The sequence below is a fragment of the Eulemur rufifrons genome, chromosome 2 (genome assembly GCF_041146395.1).
Source record: "Eulemur rufifrons isolate Redbay chromosome 2, OSU_ERuf_1, whole genome shotgun sequence".
In the NCBI taxonomy this organism is placed as follows: Eukaryota; Metazoa; Chordata; class Mammalia; order Primates; family Lemuridae; genus Eulemur; species Eulemur rufifrons.
This window is the reverse complement of record NC_090984.1, coordinates 101,123,725-101,140,001: the sequence shown is the minus strand read 5'-3', so window position 1 is coordinate 101,140,001 and position 16,277 is coordinate 101,123,725. Positions and strand designations below refer to the sequence as shown.

The 16,277-nt window shown below is 54.7% G+C and overlaps 1 protein-coding gene across 1 annotated transcript in view; it reads left to right on the top strand.

Moving 5' to 3' along the window:
- Window positions 1-334: 334 nt before the first annotated feature.
- LTBP2 (latent transforming growth factor beta binding protein 2) overlaps window positions 335-16,277 on the top strand; it is a 94,112-nt gene continuing 78,169 nt past the window's right edge. Inside the window, exons 1-2 of the mRNA XM_069465118.1 lie at window positions 335-804; window positions 7,073-7,143. Of these exons, the coding sequence (XP_069321219.1) occupies window positions 335-804; window positions 7,073-7,143 (541 nt within the window). The remainder of the gene's footprint in view (window positions 805-7,072; window positions 7,144-16,277) is intronic.

The window sequence follows — 16,277 nt, the reverse complement described above, 5'->3', positions numbered from 1 at the left end:
AAAAGCAGGGGGAGGTTTCCAAAAATAAAACCCTCCGGTTCCCCTTCAGACGGCCGCAGCGACGGGGAAGAGGCGCGAAGGTGCGGCGGCCGTGTGCGCTCAGCGGGAGTCGGAGCGCGGACTCGAGGCTCGGGGCGCGCAGCCCGGCCGCTCACGTCGCCCAGCCGTCGCTCCGGGGAGAGCCGGGCCCGGCCGGCTGCTTCGGGGGCCCCTAGACGAGGAGAAGCGGGCCGCCAGGCGGGGTCGGGAGAGCAGTCCGCGGGCGGTCCCGCGCACGACTACAAACCTCCGCGCGGTGCCCCGCGCGCACCGCTCTCCAGCCGCCCCTGACGCCATGAGGCCGCGGACCAAAGCCCGCTGCCCGGGGCGCGCCCCGTGGGACTCCTGGAGGGGCTTCCTGCCGCTCACCCTGGCTCTGTTCGTGGGCATGGGTCATGCCCAAAGGGACCCCCTGGGGAGATACGAGCCGGCTGGCGGAAACGCGAATCGGCTGCGGCGCCCTGGGGGCAGCTACCCCGCAGCGGCTGCAGCCAAGGTGTACAGTCTGTTCCGAGAGCAGGACGCACCCGTCCTGGGCTTGCCGCCCGCGGAGCGGGCCCAGCTGGGCTGGGGGAGCCCCAGGAGGCCCGCTGAGGCGGAGGCCAGGAGACCGCCCCGCGCGCAGCAGTCGCGGCGAGTCCAGCCACCTGCGCAGACCCGGAGAAGCACTCCCCTGGGCCGGGCCGCGCCAGCTCTTCCGCGCCTTGGGACCCCACAGCGGTCCGGGGCTGCGTCCCCAACCCCGCCGCGAGGGCGGCTCACGGGGTGAGCACGGGAGAGGGAAGCATGGGAGGTGCAGTGGGGCGCGAGGGCCCGGGCTCCCATGCGCTCCTTCGGCTCATTCGTGCAGGGGTTTGCAGGCGAGAGGAGAGAGCCGCAGACTCGTGCCCTCGTCCCTCTGTCCTCAGTACTGTGGGGACACATGCCCCTCCCTGGGTTCTGAAGTCAGTGCTTGGAGATCTGGCCCTCTTTCGAAGAGTTGAAGGCAAAGATCAAAACCATCCTCACCCTTTCTTACCAGCTCGCCCCAAGCCCAGACGTTAAATCCTTTCGCGAGGCGCCCGGGCATTCGCCCGCGCTCCAGCTGCCCTCGACTAACCGGCTCTCGCAGACGCCTGCGGCGCTGCCGGCATCCCAGAGGCAGCGAGAGCTAGCAGGGGTGGGCGCTGTAGACGCTTGAGGCCCAAGGGAGGTTGAGCCCGTGTGGGTAGGCGGAGGATGTCTGGGGCTCCAGGGCGCGAAGGCTGATGTGTCTCCGTGAAGGGGGCTGGCAGCGAAGCGGGAGAACCAGGGCAAGTGTACAGGTTGGGGCACAGGTGGGCCTGGGCACGCGGAGGGCTGGATGTGGGCGTGGGCGTGGGCTCTGGGGCACTTTGGACAGAAAGCCTGCCCCGGATGTGCCGGCCCCCCAGAGGGCACGTGGAGAATTAGATCTGCCTGCACCGGTGCTTGTAGGTGTCAGTGCTACTTGTGCACTTTGCAGGGCTAAACCTGCTTCCAACCCTGCGGATTTTTTGCCCGACTTGAGCACCACCCTCTGCCCTGAGGAGACCAACCCCTCCTCCCGCCCCCCGTCCCTCGCCCCCCCCCCCCCCCGCTCCCCAGCAACCCCTGGCCCCAGGGATCTTCATGGCTTCGAGACACTCTGCCTTGCCTGGGTATGACAGGTGTCTCTGGAATGGAGGGCACAGGAGCCCTGGGTGGTGTGAGGCTGTGTGGGGGCAACATCGCGAGGTCTGGGAAGGACTGTGGCAGCCTTTCTCGGCCTGGGCCTGATTTCCCAGTTGGGTTTAGTCCCGGGAAACAGCATGAAGGACACTCCTACCCCCAGGTGTACTCCTGAAGACCTTCTGCCTCATGGCCTTTGCACTCACAGTTTCCCTTGTCGGGGCCCTCCTCTCCCTTATTTCAGCAGGGTCCACTCTCTGCTTCATTCAGAAGTCTGCTCAGAGAGGCCCTGCTCCATCCTCTCTCTCCCTTCACCTGCTTTGTTTTTCTTCGTAGCACTTATTCGATCTGACATATTCTATTTCTGTGTATGTGTTTATGGTCTGGCCTCCCAACCCACACTAATACAAGTTCTGTGAAAGCAGGGACTTTGTTTTGTTCATTTCTGTGTTACCAGTGCCTAAAACAGTGTCTGGCCACAGTTGGTTTTTGCTAGTTATCTGTCAAAGTAGTGAATGAACTCCCTGCTGCTTGTGGAAGGTCCAGCTTCAAGCAGGCAGAGCGTAGACCCATGTACTGCCAAGTCGCTTACGCATAGGATCATTCAACAAGCATTAGCGGAGCACCTGCTGTGTGTCGGTTGTTTCCTGTCCTGCCTGTGCAAGTGAATGCACGCTTCCTCAGAGCATGTGTGCAGAGCATGGGAGAGGGCATGAGGGCCCAGAGACCAAGGCATTGTTCCTGCTGGGAGAACAACCCCATTACTTAAAATCAAGTTGAAGAAATGAACAGATACATACTGGTGAACGTGCTTTCTAGTACTGGAAACTTCATGTTCAGTGCAAAGGAGTTTGGCAGTCGGGCTGAGGAGCTCAGAGGAAAGGGGGGCCCTGTGACCTGGGGCCCCTGAGGCTTGCTGGGCAGCAGAGGGAAGGTGGCAGGGAAGGGGCCCAGAGATCAGGGTGGCGTGCAGGTGTAGCATTGCCCAAGGACAGGGCTTTTCACTGTTGGCACTGTCCCATGGTTAGGACTGCAGCTCTGGTGTAGGGTAGCCGTGGGGCTGAGGCTGGAGACTTAAGTTGGGCTGGATCATGGAGGAGCTTGTACTGTAGACATTCAGGTACAAGTGGGGGAAGGGAAGGTGGGGAAGTGGAGGGTGGGGGTTGGAGGTTGTACTATGAGAAGTGATGAAATGAGGTAGTGATGAGCAAAGCAGATTGTCACCACAGCAAGGCTGGTAGATGTGCGAGGGCATAGGCTGAGTGCTACCTGCTGTACACAGGTGCACACATCACATGACACGCTGGGTTGGACTCCTTCCCCAGATTGTTTTCTGCAGCTTTGATACAGAGTGGGTTCCCCTGGCACTGCAGTCAGCCATTCCATGTCAGTTGGGAAGGGGCTGGGTGATAGTCTTATTCATTGGCTCTCTCCACCCAGGTCTGTTCTGGCTGATGGCTTCTGGCTAGGCTGACCACTCTGGCCATTGCCTTGTGAGCCGCTCAGAGCCAAGGACCAAGTGCCACCTGCTGGTGAATCTTGGAACTGCATCACTACTAAGGGGAATTCTTCATTTAACAAATATTTTGGAAGGCTTCCTATACCCAGGCACTATGCTGGACCCTGGGGATACAGCAGTGGCCAAGAAAGACAGCCTCTGCCCTCATGGAACTTTCAGTGTAGTGGGGATTTATTGCGCATGATGAAGACTTATTAATTATGTGCCAGGCGTGGTGCTAGGTGTCTGGGATACGGCAGACCAGAGCAGACATAGTTCCTGCACTAATGAAATTTACAGTCTACGGGGGACTTATTAAGTCATTGCTTCCCAATCTTCAGTGTTTCTTGAACCAGCCTTACAGCATACCATCTTCATAACATTTTCTTCTACCTTTCCCCTCTTGTTATTTTTCTTTAAGTTTATATTCTGTTAAAATTTTTAACAGGATTTTTTTGTTTTATCTATTTTAAAGTATATTATGAAGTTTTACAAACATACAAAAAGATATTGGACATAATACAACTTACAATCCAGCTTTATCAAACCTTAATATTTTGCTTCTAATATTTTAGTTGAAATTTCCTCTATAAATTTACCTCCTTCTGTCCCCAGAGTTAACCACTACCCTGAATTTAATTAATTCCAATGCATGCTTTCACGCTATTACTACAGATGCATGTATCTCTAAAATACACAAAATTGTTTTTGTGTTGTTTTTTTTTTTTTTTTTTTAAGGCAGGGTCTCATTCTGTTACCTGGGCAAGAGTGCAGTGGCACTCCTGGGCTCAAGTGACCCTCCTGCCTCAGCCTCCTGAGTAGCTGGGACTATAGGCACACACCACACCCAGCTAATTTAAAAAAAATTTTGTTTTTTAGAGACAGTGTCTCGCTGTGTAGCCCAGGCTGGTTGTGAACTTTTGGCCTGAAGCAATCCTCCCACTTTTGCCTCCCAAAATGCTGGGATTATAGGCATGAGCCTCTGTGCACAGCCTTGCTTTTGTGTATTTTAAACTTAGACAAGTGATACCACATTGTATTATCTTCTACAATTTGTTTTTCCTTCTCATTAGATTTTTGAGATTTAACCATGCTAATATAATTAGCTCAAGTTTATTCATTTTAACTGTTGTATATTATTCCTTTGTCTGAATATACCACAGTTTATTTATCCATCCTCCTGTTTTTGGATATTTAGATGAATTTCATTTTTTTGCTATTACAAACATTACTTGACTCACTTTTCTCCATAAATAAATTCTCAACTAAAAGGAAATTTTGTATCATTATCATAAGTTAAAGGTAATACCACTTGTCATAAAGAGAAGGTAACTGTAGGAAAATTGAAATGAAAACAAAATGTTCTAAAGTTCTAGTCCGACACCATTGCTTATCTCAGCAAGCTCGGTCCTGTGGTGTGTTATCTCTGTTGCAATGGGGGACTAGCAAGGGTTGGGGCAGGACCTGGCATGAGGGCCCGGCATCTGACAGGCTTTTTCACTGACATCATCAGGTTAGAAAGATCACAGAAAAGGGAACCACTTCTTCACCATGTGGCTTGGATTATTGAACACTGGGATCATGTAAACCTAAAGTCCCCTTTCCTACCCTCAGTGTTGGTCATCCCACTCTTTGGGAAACACTGGATTAAGTGACACAAAGAAGTATTAAATGCATGCCATGTGTCAGGCGCTGTGTTAGACTCTAGAGGCACAAAGAGAAATCAGGAAGAACCCTCAAGTACCCGAGTCTGAGACACAACTAACAACCTGAGACAACCAGAACTAAATGATTGCAGCAGGTGGAGAATAGGGAAGGCTGGGTAGATGTCAGGGGAGGTTTTATACAAAGGAGGTAACGTTTGATCTGGAAGCCTTGGAGTATGCAAAGGATTTCCATTGACAAACGAGAGGGAAGGATTCTAGGCAGAGACGGCAGCATGAGCAAAGGCGTCAAAGCGTGACGTCCGTGGTGCACTTGGGGGACAGCAGCCCTCGCATGCTTGGAGGAGCACAGCTTTGGTTGTGGATGGTTGTAGAGGTGAGGGGTGGGATGATGGGGCAATTAGACTGCACAGGCAGGTGGGGGCCAGGTGGCTTTGTAGATGCCACTGAGGAGCTGTGAGAGATTTTTTTAAACAAAGGACTAGTGTGATCAGATTTGTCCCAGGTGGAAGAGCAGCTGTCCCAGGCTCTGAGCCAGATGTGTCCCCCATAGCTACGCTGGGTATTGCTGAGTAGTGTCACCTGGAAGATTGGGCTCATGTGATCTGAGTGTGGTATCTTCCAGGGAGTCAGAGCCATTGAAGCATATGGCCTAGATATTCTGGCTCATTTTTTCTCTCTGCTGGCCAGAGCCCACTGAAGGGACAATTCCCCACTGGTCACCTCCCTGGGCCTGTACATAAGACTTTAATATTGGACTAGAACGGACCCTCAGATGATTTCACTGGGTACCTGCATTGCTCTTGTGTGCCCTCCCAGCCTCAGCCTGGCCCCTCTGCCTGGCAGCCTTTGATTCTGGCCAGTCCTCACTGTGGCCCCGACGTCCCTCAGCCTCCACTGTGGACAGGCAAGGCAGGCCTAGCCACTGCCCTTCTACAGTTAGCTGCAAAGCCACCCTGAGGGCAGCTGGGGTGACAGCTGGCTCAGGGGGCCTCCTTGGGCTGGGCTCCATGCCATGACCTCCCAACCGGGTGGGCCCCTCAGTCTGTGTTGTCTGGGTTCCCGCAGGCCCTAGTTCTTAGAAAACTCCCAGGGTATGCAGTCTGTTTCCTCTCAAAAACCTCCCAGCCCCCCTAAGAGGCCTTGTCACCACCACAAGGGGCAGTGACTTATACATGAGGGGTAGTTTTCCGTTTTCACCAGGGCACACACTCAGAAACCCTCCCCTGGACCCCAGGAACGTGGGCCCTGATGGGAGGAGGCCTTCATGGAGCCAAGAAGCTGTTAAAGGTGGTGGCCCAGACAGGCTTCAAGGTGGCCCAAGTGGCACAGCTCTTGGCCAGCAGGACAATCTGGAAACTCCCTGGGAGGGAGGCAGCTCCCCACAACTTTGGGCCAAAGGGCCAGGAATGGGTCTCAGCTTTTTCAAGCTGCAGGAATTTATTTTGAATTCTTTGTAAGGCTCCAAAAACCACACAAGCTTTGGGGTCCACTCAAATGTCAAACAAACTCCTAAGTGGGACCAGATGTCGCCGTGCTGGCCACAGAGATCACAGGAATGGCCGCCCTGCTCTGTCCTTCGCCTCTCTGGCCTCTGTGTCTTCCCCCCTCCCACCCCCCGCCCCCCACCCAGTTTCAGTGAGCGCTCAGTGGACAATTTCTGATGATAATGATGGGGCCCAGCCTGGGCCAAGGAGACAGTCCTCAGAGGTCTCCAGGAGGAACCCATCCAGGGAGTCGCCCTGGTCTGGCATTTGGGTCTAGAGGTCGAGAGGCAGGGCTGGGTGAAACCGGCTGGTGCTTCCTGAACCTCTCTGAACTGGCTTATCATCTTTATGATCACGGCCATTATTGCCCAAGAGGACTGCCTCTTTGTGTCAGGGGCTAAATATCCCTATCTCGTTTAATCATCATGACAACCCAGTTAGGCAGATATTATTATCTCCATTGTACAGGTGGAGAGAGAGTGACAATTCCCAAGGGCATGCAGAGAATGGCAGTCAAGATTCAATCTTAGATTTGCGTGATTCCAAAGTGCCTGTACCCTAGTGGCCCTGCATGATCCCATGTGACCTCCCTAGAGAGAATGGGACAGTCTTCCAGCCCCGCAGTGTTCCCCCAGGCCCTGCCTGTAGAGAGTGGGACCATCAGTGGGGCCCTGTGAATAGTCCCAGCTCTGAGCATCCTTGTGCTGACCCCACAGGAGGAACGTCTGCGGGGGACAGTGCTGCCCGGGATGGACGACAGCAAACAGCACCAACCACTGTATCAAACGTGAGTGCTTCCCACCCCCCATGAGGTGGGCCAGGTTCAGGACTCCAGAACCTGGAGCAGAAGCGTCCTCACCCATCTGCCTCCTGAGGATGCAGCCTTCCTCTGGAGTGCAGGTGATGTGCAGTGGAAGGGAGGAGATTTAGAAATGCAAATGGCTCCAGCTGGAAACAGCTTCTCAAATCACATCCCTGCTCATGTATTTTTTTTTTTTTTTTTAAGACAGAGTCTCACTCTGTCACCAAGGCTAGAGGGCTGTGGCATCAGCCTAGCTCACAGTAACCTCAAACTCCTGGGCTCAAGCGATCCTCCTGCCTCAGCCTCCCGAGTAGCTGGGACTACAGGTGTGCACCACCACATGTGTACCACACGTGGCTAATTTTTTTACTATTTTTAGTAGAGACGGGGTCTCGCTTGCTCAGGCTGGTCTCGAACTCCTGAGCTCAAGTGATCCTCCCACCTTGGCCTCCCAGAGTGCTAGGATTATAGGCGTGAAGCAATGCACCCAGCCTCTTGCTCATGTTTTTAAAGCTCCCTGGGTTCCCTCCTGCTTCCCCACTGTGTCAGTGCCCACTCCACCTGTCTGCAGGGTCTCAGGTGCCCACACACCCTTGTGGTTTGCAGAACACACCTGGCCCAGAGCCTCCACACCACACATCTCCAGGGACGCCATTCACATAGTGTGCAACACGACCCCACCTCTGCCCTGGCCCCTGGCCCGAGTGTCCTGGCCTCTGTCAGGTACTCCACTGGGATGGTCGGATGAGGCTCTGACCCCGTGTCCAGAGCAGGCTTCCCTTGACTTCTCTGAAGCCTGGCAGGCTGCCTCAAATGAGAGAAAAGAGAGAACAGTCATCTTAGTCACATGGAAACCAAGGAGTGAAGTGGGAAGAGTCGGGGCCTCCTTGCCAGAGCCTTCTACTGACAGCATCCGAGACAGTAACGACAATACTCTGGACAAGAGCCAATACCTATTTAGCACTGATTGTGTGCAAGGTGCACTTTATCCTCTGGGGCAGGGAGTACCACTGTCCATTTAGTGTATGAGGAAACTGAGGCACAAACAGGTAACTTGCCCAAGGTCACATGGTCAGGAAATGCAGAGCTAACATTTGAACCCAGATGACCTGACTCCAGGGCCCCTCTTCTTAATATCTCTTCTCTCCTACCAGGTATCTTATCTTACCTTACCTTTCTGGGCCTCACTGTCTACATCTGTGAGCTGGGGATGACGGTATACTACTGACACTACTGCTAGCTAACGACGCTGCCCTATGGCCGACCTATGCTAAACTCTTGACATGCATTATCTCAGTTAGACCTCTCAATAGTCTCGGATATTTACTTATCATCCCTGCTTACAGAGGAGGAAACTGCAGCTCTAAACCAAGGCTACCCTGCTACGAGTGCTGGAACTCTGAACCCAGGCAGTCTGATTCCAGAACTCCAGGCTCTGATCTCGGGAGCTTTATTCCCCGCTAGCACCAAGCGAGGCAGGCATTCCAGAGTGTGAAATCCCCACGGGCGATAGCAGATTTGGGGGTCTGAGGGAGCCCCTTGGGTCTTCCTCCTTCACACTCCGGGGCCCCCTGGGGTCCACGTTAGCTCCTTAGGAATTCTGCCCGACTGTCCCTCCTGTAGCTGCTACTGCCTCTGCCCAGCCCCAGCCGGCTGCAGAGCCTCAGTCTCCCCAGCTCCCCTTCCTTCCTCAAGGACCAGGCCCTTCTCAGCGTGAGGGTTTCACAGCTAGTGGTCCAGGCATATGACAAAGCTCGTGGTATTCCCAGCGTGGCGGATGCTCTCGTCTGGCTTTCCCGACACCCCCAGGATGCGGATGTGATGGGATGCCCCCGTTCCCCTGGAGATGGAGATGCTGGCTCCCCAGGTTCAGGCCTCATGGCCCTGACCCTCTGCCAGGCTGAAGGTGCAGCTCAGGCAGAACCTGCAGATAAAGAAACCAAAATCCAAAACTCAACAACAAACAACAAGGCAGATCTTCTGCCTGAACACCCTTTGCTTTCTGGGAGCCAAGGGGAGTGGGGGCTCTCAGAGGACAGGCCCTCCATGGCTGGGGGCAGGGCTGGGGGAGGACTGTTTTTCCCTCATAATTTGAAACATGACGGAAGTGTGCCTTGAAGAGGTGGTGACTTGCGCAGGGTCACACAGCTCTTCAGAGGAGAGGCTGAGACTCAAAATCAGCTCTGAGCCACTCCTCTGGGTAGAAAGGCCTGGGATGTGGGTGGCCAGGTGGCTCTGTGCTAAGCTGAAGCTCTGAGGGCAGAGCCCTGGCGCTGGTGTTGTTTTAAAGCACCCTAGGTGATTCTAGCTGTGGCTGAAAATCCCTGAGCCGAGTTTGGGGGTCAGTCATGGGAAGATCTGCCTTGGGGGCTCTCCTCAAATTTGAATATTCCCACAAATCCTCCAGGGATCTTAGCAGATTCTGATTCAGCAGGTTTGGGCAGGGCTGGAGAGTCTGTGTTTCTAACATGCTCCCAGGGGATGCCGATGCCGCTGGTCCGGGGACCACACTCTGAGTCCTGGAAAGGGATTTGGAGCTGGAGATGTGGAGGAGGGTGGGTGTGTTCTGTGGAGCTGAGCCCCTGCTGGGAGGCAGCACTGGCTGACGGAGAGTGTTGCTGAGTTTGAGTTGCAGCTGGAGCAGGGTGGCTCCACGGGGGGTGGGCTTCTCCCCAGCTGCCTGAAGGATCTGGGCATGGGTTCCACCTGGAACCCCGGAGGTTCTCAGTTTCCTAACTTGCTTGTGATTTTCCAGCATTACTCTTTGCCAAACTGGAGTTTCAACCCCGGAAACTCGAGGTTGGGTGAGTCTGCCGTTTGTCACAGTACAAGCATGTGTGTGGGCACCCTCGTGCCCACTGGGGCCCCGTTCCAGGATGCTGCCAGTACCCCCTCCCCAGTTATTCCTCTCCCTGCTGCTCTCACCCTGCTGCTCCTCTGGTCGCCCACCCTGACCCAGGCCCACAGGCCGGCGGCTCTCCTGGAGGGAATCGGCTTGCCCACTGGTCCCTGTGCCGTGTGCTGGTTGCTCTTTGGCAGCTAATAAGCCTAATGAGAACCACGCGGGCCGTGGGGCGTCGGCCCTGTGCGCTGGGCCCAGAGCTCTGTAGAATGTGGGTCTCCTGGCCCTGCACCGTGTCAGCTGGCTCCTGCTCCCCCAGTGGTGTTGCGTGTCCCCCTCCCCGCCCCATGGTTGCCCTCCTGGCTGGAACAGAGACTGCCAGTTGCCAGTGATGGGGAATGTTCATGACTCTGTCCTAGCAGCTTTTCACATGTGGGGGTGCCTCCCTGGGCCAGTGGGAGATGGGGGCTGACATCTCTTCACTGCCAAGAATGAAGTCTAGTCCCAGAACCATGTGGAGACGCAGTCTCTCCCCTGGTCTCTCCCAAACATCTGTGGGCCCAACCCAGCACCCATTCGTAGGGCGTGCTGGCCTGTGCTAGGTACCCCCATCCTGAACGCCCCCACCCCCCCACTGTCCTCTGGCCCCCCTCACAGAGTCAATACTAGGTTGCTGTAACACACAGTGCATCTCCCTGGCCTGCCCCTCTTCCTCCCTGCCCAGTCGCTGGACCTCAGGGAGCTGCTGCGTCTGCAGGTGCCCAGGGCTGGAAGCCCATCTCCTCCCTCCACCTTGGCGGGGTCCGGAGCTGAGCTGTCGTCTTCCCCTCTGGTCTTGGTATCTGCCTTTCCTTCTGTGGCCTTGCCAGCTCTCCCTCAGGATTTATGTGTTTATGTATTTGTGGAGGCAGCTGACTGGGGCCAGTCTGGCCCTGCTCAGCTGAGGGGAAAGACTGAGGGTGTGGGGTGACAGTGTCCTGTTTATAGTTGCTGCTTTTGGAAGACTGTTCAGTCTTCCCAGACTGGCTCACCCTGCTCCCCACCCAGACCGGGGAAAGGGATTTGAAGACTCTCTAGACTTCTCATTTTATCTCAGCGTGAATGCACAGGGGCTCGGGCTGCTCTGGGGAGGGCAGAGGGGCACCCCTGGAGTTGAGGAGGGGAACAGGTGAATCACTCTCGCACCCCCGCCCCAAGCAGTGAGGCTCAAGGTTAAGAGCATATGCGTTTGAATCCTAGCTCTGTGTTCTGGTGCAAGTGACTGGCCCTCTTCTAGCTGCGGAGCCTCATCCATGAAATGGGTATAATAATCTATATAGAGTTGTTTTTGAGGATTAATGATAATAATACTCTATATCTGTTACTATGTGTCAGGTACTATTCTAAGCACTTTATGTTATTAATTTTTAATCCTCGCCACAACCCTCTAAGCTAGATTTGATTTTTATCCCCACTTGCAGAAGGGGTTAGCTATTTGTCCCAGTCACACAGCTGGGAATCAGCAGGGCCCAGATGTGAATCCAGGTAGCCTGGCTCAGAGTGCAATGCTTAACTCTGCGCTCTCTGCTAAATGAGCAAGTGTGTGTAGACAGCCCGGCATGTGGTACGTTCAGTGGGTATTTGAATCTAGATCCAGGAGACTGTGCAGAGACTGCCTGGGTTTAAATGCCAGCTCCACCGCTTAGTGGCTATGGGACGATGGGCAGCTTGCTTAAGCTCTCTGTGTCTCAGTTTCCTCTTTTGTAAACTGTGACTAATGTTAGTTCCTGCCTCCCAGAGTTGTAAGGAACAAATGAGTCAACTTAGGTCAAATGTTTAGTTCAAGGCCTGGCACGTTCTATGTGCTCTATACATGTTTGGCCTTGATCTTGAGGGTAGGGACCGTGTCCCATTGCCCCCAGCACGCAGCACTCCGGGCACAAGGTAAAGCCTTAGTGAGTGTGTACTGAGTAATAAAGGGCTTGTCCCAGGCTTGTGCTGAGAGGTCCCTTTCTGCTGCCCAAGTTCTGTCAGCCCTTCCAGAAGCTCCCCATGGCGCTCAGGGGATCCTGGGGCTGGAGACGCTGGACTGGGCCTGGGCATCTGCTCCTGCCTCCTGGGCCCAGAACCTCTGCGTGCATGGTGGTCACTGGAACAGCCTTTCCCTTTGTCCTCGTCTCAGTCCAACAAGGACCCCATCTCCCCTGATCTGGGCTCCTCCTTGGCTTCTCTGAGGGAGCTTGCTGGCCCGCACCCATGCCAATCCTGTAATGACCCGATCCCACAGTGGCAAGGTGGGTATGAGCCCCAACTTTGGAGCCACACTCCCTGCGTTCAAACCCTTGCTCCTTCCCTTACTAGCAGGGTGATCTCAGGCAAGTCGTTGACTGCTTTAAGCCTCAGTTTCCCCATATGTCAGATGGGGATGAGAATAGTACCTATAGTAGTTATAAGAAGGAGGTGATTACATGAGGTGATACACGTAAAGCAGTTAGCCCAGGACCTTATTATGGCAAATTGCTAACAAACCTCAGGAAAAAGGGTCAGGGCAGGGGTGGGATTTTTCATGTTCTTCACTGGCTGGTTAGCACCTGCCAGGAGCCAGAGGCCTGAGCCTGTGGGTGGCTCATCTCTGGGGACCATCCTATGGGACTCAGGAGTTGGCAGGGAGGAAAGTGGAAGGTGGCTATGGGGAGTAATTATGTGACCTCAGTGGAGACCCAGCTCATGTGGAGGGTGCAGTCCCAGCAAGAGACACTGTCCATTTCTGCCCCCACCACGGGGAACACCTGAGACCTTCCTGGTGAGGCCCTTTGCCCAACTGAGTATTCAGGAGATGTCCTTGACCAGGAGCTGCCTGAAGCCAGGTCCTGTGTGCCGTGTCCTAATGTCCCCACCCTCTCTGCATACTTGTGTGTTCTCTGCACTTACTATACATTTGTTAAAGGACTAAGTAGGCAAAGGATTGCATGGGTGACCTGGTAATTTCCTTCCTCATCCCCGGATGCCTCTTCTCAGCCTCCTTTGCTGGCTTCTCCTTCTCTGCCCAATGTGGTGGGCTTCCCCAGGACTGTCCCCGGACCTTCGAGGTCCCCTGCCACAAAGAAGAGGGTGATGGGAGCCAAGCTAAACATAAATTGCCACCCATTATTGAGCACCAGCAGGCACTGTGCCAGACAATTAACATGCAATAATAGTAATAATAATGCCCAGTGTTTACTCTGCCAGGGATGCACTAAACACTCTCATCTTCCTTCAACCCATTATGTTATTCTGTCCTGGTCCCCTCCCATGTCCCCAGGATCTGCTGCATTCTCACGGATGTAAACATCGTCTCTGGGCCGATGATGCCAGATTTATATATATCCTCAGCCAGACCTCGCCCCCGACCTCCTGCCTCCTGCGTCTGCTGCCTTCTCCACATCTGCTCTTGATGCCTCCCAGACATCCCAATCCCAGCTTGTCCAAAACGAACTCGTGATTTCCCCGCCTCTGAGCCAGCTCCCCAGCCCAGGTCTCACCCACCCTGTTAACTGGCACTCCCACCTACCTGTCGAGCAGACACACAGGGGCCATCAGGGCACCTTCCTCTCACGCAGACTTTATCATCAAACCCTGTTTGTTTTACTTCCCAAATCCCTTGTGGGCCTGTCTGCTTCTCTCTGCTTCCCCACGGCCTCTCTAACCAGGGCCCCCATTACGGTTCTTCTGGGTGAGGACAGCGGCCTCTTCCTGCTGCCTCGACATACCCTGGGCTTCCAGGCTCTGTCTTGGCACTCACCCTGAGCTCCCCGAGTCCAGCCTGGGTTCCTGGCACGTGCCACCTCCAGGCTGGTGCACATGCCACTGTTACCCTTCAGCTCTGTATGCGGCTGGCCCCTGGTCATCCTCCCAGTCTCTGTTTCAAGCCCTTCGGGGGCTGCCCTTCCCACTCTGTCTAGAGCTGCCCCTACCAGCCTTGCTACTCTGGATCTTGGCCCTTCCACTGTCTCCTTCATATCTCACAGCCCAATTTCTGTTCATCTACTTCTCTGTTTACTTGTTTACTGATGGCCCTTCTGGAAAATTGGAAGCTCCCTGAAGAAAAGGACAGTGTCCTTTGTTTATCATCGTAGGCAAGTAGAAAATTGGAATGCATGGTCACTTTCTAGACGAGAACAGAGGCTTGCTATCCAACATTGACAGAGGCCTTCAGAGCCCAGGTACATGGTCAGAATTCAAATGTGGGTTTCTGACTGCAAGGCCACACTCTCCTTCATGCTTCTGCCCTGGCCTTGGCTGAGTTGAGAGTGTTTACAATGGTGTGTGTGTCCGTCCTGGCTTTCCCGGGGCCTGGTGTGGAGCTGGTGCCTGGTGCTGCTGCGGAAGGGGTGGCTGGCTCCGTGCCAGCCATAGACTGTCTTCCCTGGAATCTCTTCCCTGGAAAAGACTCATCCCCAGGCTTGTTCCTAATGATGGCTGTCCCAGGGCCCTGTCCCATCCTCTCTCACCTCCAGAGGCCCTGCTGGCTCCAAGGCCTCCTCCCAGACAGCCCTGTGGGGATGGACAGGCAACACTTCTCCAGTTTTGAGGCAGCAGCTGGAGACAGACTCAGGCCACAGCCCTGGGCCGTGAGCCGCGCCTAGGGGTCTCCCTCCTCGTGCCTGCTGGAGCTGGTGGGAATGGGGGCTGCTCTGTGCCCCAGCCCCTGGCCCTCCGGCCCCCACCTGGCCCAGCATTGCAGCATTTGTTAATGCAATTATCAGGGCGGTCCATGCTGAAGGGCTGGGGGCCAAGGTCTGACTCACACCTCCCCTTCCTCCCCTCCGGCCGCCAAACGGTAGAGGCCCACTTGGCCTGCCAGACAGCGTCTGCAGAGAGTGCGCGAGGGGCCAAGAACGGCATCTTTCTCTCATTAGGAGCTTTTATGTGAACACAACTGCTATTTTGGAGCTGGGCACTGGGCCGGTCCCTGAGCCGAGGTGCTGTTTCCAGCCGTCCTGAGCTGCGGCCCGGCACAGCTGTGGTGGGAGCCAGGCAGGTCCTTGAGGCCCTGACTTCTCTCATAGCCTGGGGAACACAGCCCCTGGGCAGAGCTTGAGTGTGGAGAGGGCGAATCCCAGGCTAGATTCTGAGTGTGTGAGAGCCAGACAAGGACTCCTTGGGCTGGGGGATCTCTGACGTCAGGGTCCCCTCCTGTGGAAACCAAAGGTCAAGGTTGTGGAGAAACAGCTCAGGACCACAGGTGGACCCTCCAGTAAGCAAGTGCCAGGGGTGCCCAGGGGGAGGCTGAGGTAAATAGTGTGGATGGGTTGGAAACTGTCCCGTCTGCAAAGGCCTCTGGGTGTGGAAGAGCACGGGGCTCCGCCTGAGGAAGGGGTTGGGTAGCTCAGTGGATAGGATCTTACTGCCCTACTAACACAGATTTTAGGGAAAATGGAGGGTTTTTTGTTTCTTTGAGACAGAGTCTCCCTCTGTTGGCTTGGGTAGAGCCACAGTGCCCAGCTAATTTTTCTATTTTTAGTAGAAATGGGGTCTTGCTCAGGCTGGTCTCAAACTCCTGAGCTCAAGCGATCCTCCCTCCTTGACCTCCCAGGGTGCTAGGAGTACAAGTGTGAGCCACCCCACTCAGCCAGAAAATGGAGGTTTAACCTGTGGAGCAGCTGAGCTTCAGGTTGGGGAGCTGGTCCCAAAGTCTGGTCTGGAGCTGAGGGGCGGGCGTTGGGAGCCACAGAGGAAGGGAGAGGCTTGAGGGGCCCAGCCTGAGGTCAGTGCCTCATTTAACATATCATAGATGGAGGGAGAAGGTGTCTCTGGGGCCCAAGAGAGCTGACGACAAAGGCCCGGCCTGGGGGTGAGGCGGGGGATGGGGAGGGGCCTGGCCGCATTTGACACCTGGAAAGCAGCCCTCGCCTCTGCACCACAGTCCTTGGTTATCCACCTCTGTAATCCGGCCTGAGTTGACATTGCCCTTCCCTGGGAAAAGGGTCCTGGTGGAGAAGTTCAGAAGCCATCTTGCCTCTGGCAACGTGACGTTTGTGGTTTTTGGTTTTTAAAGCTTTGCGGTGCTGTCCACTAGAACTTTCTGCGATGTTCTATACCTTGCTGTCCAATATGGTAGCCATGAGCCACATGTGGCTATTGAGCACTTGAAATGTGGCTAGTAAGACTGAGAAAGAACTGAATTTTAAATTTTATGTAATTTTAATCTATTTAAATTTAAATAACCACAGGCAGCTCATGGCTACAATATGCCACCATAGTGAACACACAGCTTTAGCGAGTACAAAGTACTCCCACATCCAGGATCTCTGCTGAG